The sequence below is a fragment of the Oncorhynchus masou genome, unplaced genomic scaffold (assembly GCF_036934945.1).
Source record: "Oncorhynchus masou masou isolate Uvic2021 unplaced genomic scaffold, UVic_Omas_1.1 unplaced_scaffold_14578, whole genome shotgun sequence".
In the NCBI taxonomy this organism is placed as follows: Eukaryota; Metazoa; Chordata; class Actinopteri; order Salmoniformes; family Salmonidae; genus Oncorhynchus; species Oncorhynchus masou.
Window position 1 is genome coordinate 1 of NW_027004561.1, and position 4,885 is coordinate 4,885.

Consider the following 4,885-nt stretch of genomic DNA (forward strand, 5'->3'; position numbering starts at 1 on the left):
GTAGTTGCCTAGTAGCGCTGTTAGCGTCACGTTTAGATTTGTGCGTTATTGTTTTGTGTGGTGAGTTTCGGTTTCTTAAAATATGTGGAACTCTACGCACGCTGCGCCTTGGTCTACCCATTTACGACAAAGCGTGACACTGTTCTTATGTTTAGTATTCTCCATGGTAAGTCTGTTCTCATGTTTAGTGTTCTCCATGGTCAGTCTGTCATCATGTTTAGTGATCTCCATGGTCAGTCTGTCATCATGTTTAGTGTTCTCCATGGTCAGTCTGTTCATCATGTTTAGTGTTCTCCATGGTCAGTCTGTCATCATGTTTAGTGTTCTCCATGGTCAGTCTGTCATCATGTTTAGTGTTCTCCATGGTCAGTCTGTCATCATGTTTAGTGTTCTCCATGGTCAGTCTGTCATCATGTTTAGTGTTCTCCATGGTCAGTCTGTTCTCATGTTTAGTGTTCTCCATGGTCAGTCTGTTCTCATGTTTAGTGTTCTCCATGGTCAGTCTGTTCTCATGTTTAGTGTTCTCTATGGTCAGTCTGTCATCATGTTTAGTGTTCTCCATGGTCAGTCTGTTCTTATGTTTAGTGTTCTCCATGGTCAGTCTGTTCTCATGTTTAGTGTTCTCCATGGTCAGTCTGTTCTTATGTTTAGTGATCTCCATGGTCAGTCTGTTCTCATGTTTAGTGTTCTCCATGGCCAGTCTGTCATCATGTTTAGTGTTCTCCATGGTCAGTCTGTTCTCATGTTTAGTGTTCTCCATGGTCAGTCTGTCATCATGTTTAGTGTTCTCCATGGTCAGTCTGTCATCATGTTTAGTGTTCTCCATGGTCAGTCTGTCATCATGTTTAGTGTTCTCCATGGTCAGTCTGTCATCATGTTTAGTGTTCTCCATGGTCAGTCTGTCATCATGTTTAGTGTTCTCCATGGTCAGTCTGTCATCATGTTTAGTGTTCTCCATGGTCAGTCTGTCATCATGTTTAGTGTTCTCCATGGTCAGTCTGTCATCATGTTTAGTGTTCTCCATGGTCAGTCTGTTCTCATGTTTAGTGTTCTCTATGGTTAGTCTGTCATCATGTTTAGTGTTCTCCATGGTCAGTCTGTCATCATGTTTAGTGTTCTCCATGGTCAGTCTGTTCTCATGTTTAGGGTACTTTTACATACTTATTTTATGTGATTTTATAATGGTTGATCCTGCTGGTTTTCTTGTGTATGTAAAGAGACTAGTATTAACTGTACATGTTTAAACAGGATGTATGCTTGTAGAAAACAACAATGATAGATCCTATATTTTCCTGATGGTACAGAAGCTTACTATGTCCTACCATAGAACCAGGAAATCGAGACGGTTTCGAAGAAGACGAGGAAGAGGAGGCACATCCCGCTGGCAGAGTAGTAATCAAACAGCTTGAAGACATACAGACCACCCTGGGGAAGCAGCCATAGAGGGTTGTTAAAAGGCTAAACACACACACACACACACACACACACACACACACACACACACACACACACACACACACACACACACACACACTGTTACCTGTGTAATGTTGGAGAAGCCAATGAGGAAGGAGATTAGACAGACGCCGAGGATAAAGACCTTCTTCCTCTTCCTCAGCACCATGGGGAACTCATCCATCAGAGCTGTGACGAAGCCCTCCACAGTACAGAACTACAGGCAGAGCACACAGGTTAACACACACACACATTGGCTCACTCAGGTCTTGCACCAGAGAACTCTAACAGGCTACCAACTTCTGCAGGGCCACCTGGACGCTTCTGTTGAAAATGAAAATAACAGTGGTAATTCAATGTAATGTCTACTCAGTAGCAACAAGCCACTTGTAACTTATCTACCTGCCGTTCTGTTATTCTCTTTGTTCTGCTGTAATGAATTGTAACGTTGGCTTGTCTGTTGCCTGTCTGGTTCTCACCACTAACACCTCTCCTCCTTCCTAGTTATCTGGGTGTCAGGTGACTCTAGGTGGGATCCTCACCTGGCTGTCTAGCCCCAGCATCATCAGCATGGAGAAGAACAGGATGGCCCACAGGGAGGACATAGGCAGCTGAGTCACGGCCTGGGGGTAGGCCAAGAACGCCAAGCCTGGGCCTTGAGTTAGACACCACACCAAACACAGTGAGCTAAATCTGGGCCTTGAGTTAGACACCACACCAAACACAGTGAGCTAAATCTGGGCCTTGAGTTAGACACCACACCAAACACAGTGAGCTAAATCTGGGCCATGAGTTAGACACCAAACCACATCATTGAGCCTCAGCCCACATTGCATAATCACACTTCGCTGCACACTATGACAACAGTAATGCACACCATGATAATAATTGTACCATATGAAATCTCTTCTGTTGAATAACAAGCGTAGGTTTGACTTACTTCGTGTATTGTATCTTACATGTATCTAAGAAACCAATCATTTACTTGGCTTCATTTTTCAATTGATGAGTTGATTAGGAGCACTATTACCCCTTTAATCTTATGTCAGAAGAAGTGCTGCTGATTTTAATTCTTCCCCTCTAATCAGGGACTAATTCAGACCCTCAGGCACAAGTTGAGTGGAGTCTGTGGCCAATCAGTGGCATTAATCAATTCATTACTTTTACTGTATCAAGAAGAAGATAACCAGTGACACTATAGTACATGTGTCAAACTCATTCCACGGAGGGCTGAGTGTCTGCGGGTTTTCCCTCCTCCCTTGTACTTAATTGATGAATTAATGTCACTAATTAGTAATGACCTCCCCTCACTTGGTTGTCTAGGTCTTAATTGAAACGAAAAACCAGAAACCCACAGACACTAGTCCTCCATGGAATGAGTTTGACTCCCCTGCTAAAGAGTCTGAACATACTCTATATTTTATTTAGACATTGTCCTTTCCAGCACTGTTTCAGAAACTATAGTGGATGCGTATTTAGACCAGGTCAGTACAGCTCGGTTTGACTCTGTAGTGTTAATCAGGAACAGCTGACTTCGACGTCAGCAACAGTGAATGCTGCAGGAGGGTGAGCTAACTGCACTGTACCGGAGGCAGCTAGTTCCTGGACAGGCTTCTTGGTGATGTACGACATGAAGCCCACAATGGAGAAGATGACGAAGCCCGCAAACATGCTGGTGAAGGAGTTTATACAGCACACGATGAGGGAGTCCCTGACAGGAGAAGAAAACACAACCCATGTTTGGACACTATAATGGAACACCACGGAAGAAAGGAACACGAAAAGGAGAGAACAAATTAAAGTAAATAGAGGAAAGAGGGAGTGGAATCCAGAAGTATAGAATCAAAGGAAATAGAGGAAAGAGGGAGTGGAACCCAGAAGTATAGAAACAAAGAAAATAGAGGAAAGAGGGAGTGGAACCCAGAAGTATAGAATCAAAGTAAATAGAGGAAAGAGGGAGTGGAACCCAGAAGTATAGAATCAAAGTAAATAGAGGAAAGAGAGAGTGGAACCCAGAAGTATAGAATCAAAGTAAATAGAGGAAAGAGGGAGTGGAACCCAGAAGTATAGAATCAAAGTAAATAGAGGAAAGAGAGAGTGGAACCCAGAAGTATAGAATCAAAGTAAATAGAGGAAAGAGGGAGTGGAACCCAGAAGTATAGAATCAAAGTCGGTAGAGGAAAGAGGGAGTGGAACCCAGATGTATAGAATCGAAGTAAATAGAGGAAAGAGATAGTGGAACCCAGAAGTATAGAATCAAAGTAAATAGAGGAAAGAGGGAGTGGAACCCAGAAGTATAGAATCAAAGTAAATAGAGGAAAGAGAGAGTGGAACCCAGAAGTATAGAATCAAAGTAAATAGAGGAAAGAGGAAGTGGAACCCAGAAGTATAGAATCAAAGGAAATAGAGGAAAGAGGGAGTGGAACCCAGAAGTGTAGAATCAAAGTACATAGAGGAAAGAGGGAGTGGAACCCAGAAGTACAGAATCAAAGTAAATAGACGAAAGAGGGAGTGGAACCCAGAAGTATAGAATCAAAGTAAATAGAGGAAAGAGGGAGTGGAACCCAGAATTATAGAATCAAAGTAAATAGAGGAAAGAGGGAGTAGATCCCAGACGTATAGAATCAAAGTAAATAGAGCAAAGAGAGAGTGGAACCCAGAAGTATAGAATCAAAGTAAATAGAGGAAAGAGGGAGTGGAACCCAGAAGTATAGAATCAAAGTAAATAGAGGAAAGAAGGAGTGGAACCCAGAAGTATAGAATCAAAGTAAATAGAGGAACGAGGGAGTGGAACCCAGAAGTATAGAATCAAAGTAAATAGAGGAAAGAGGGAGTGGAACCCAGAAGTATAGAATCAAAGCAAATAGAATGGTTCCATCATCTAAGTTTTTAACATGTAACAGAGGTGGTTTGATTAGCCTTACCTGAAGATGTGCGTTAGCTCCCTGAGAAAATGCCCAGGCTTCAGCTCATTCTTCATGCACACATGAGACCCAAGATTGAAACCAGTGGGTCACTAACAGGGGCATAAGGCATAAAGGAGAGGCTGTGGGGGTTGTTTACCTGTACACATCGTTGTTGAAGGAGTTGTAGCTTCCCAAGGCGATGAGCGAACCCAGACCCAGTCCATAGGAGAAGAAGATCTGAGTGGCAGCGTCCAGCCACACCTGTGAGAGTAGTCAGACAAACACAAACACATTTTTTAAGGATAGTTTTCAAGACATAAAACATATCTTATTTTTCCTGTTGACATTTCAGTGTGTGCATAGGCATATGGTCTGTGAGGTGTGTGACTCTTAGAGGCCACCGTACCTCAGACTTGAGGGAGTTTGTTGAAGTCGGGGGTGATGGTAGAAAAGGATGCCCTCCTTGGCCCCGGGAGAGTGACACCACGAAAAACAGGATGAACAGCATGAAGTAGGGGTACGTG

General features: G+C 43.0%; 1 protein-coding gene across 1 annotated transcript; it reads right to left on the bottom strand.

The window, feature by feature from the left end:
- Positions 1–1,322: 1,322 nt before the first annotated feature.
- On the bottom strand, positions 1,323–4,869 carry LOC135530906 (sodium- and chloride-dependent GABA transporter 1-like; the record flags this gene model as incomplete). The annotated part of the gene is made up of 6 exons (XM_064959078.1): positions 4,768–4,869; positions 4,519–4,622; positions 3,042–3,166; positions 1,998–2,110; positions 1,541–1,672; positions 1,323–1,425 (listed from the first exon to the last, which is right to left on the bottom strand). Coding segments are annotated over exons 1-6 (679 nt in total), but the record flags the coding sequence as incomplete, so codon positions are not given.
- Between the last annotated feature and the right edge of the window lie 16 nt (positions 4,870–4,885).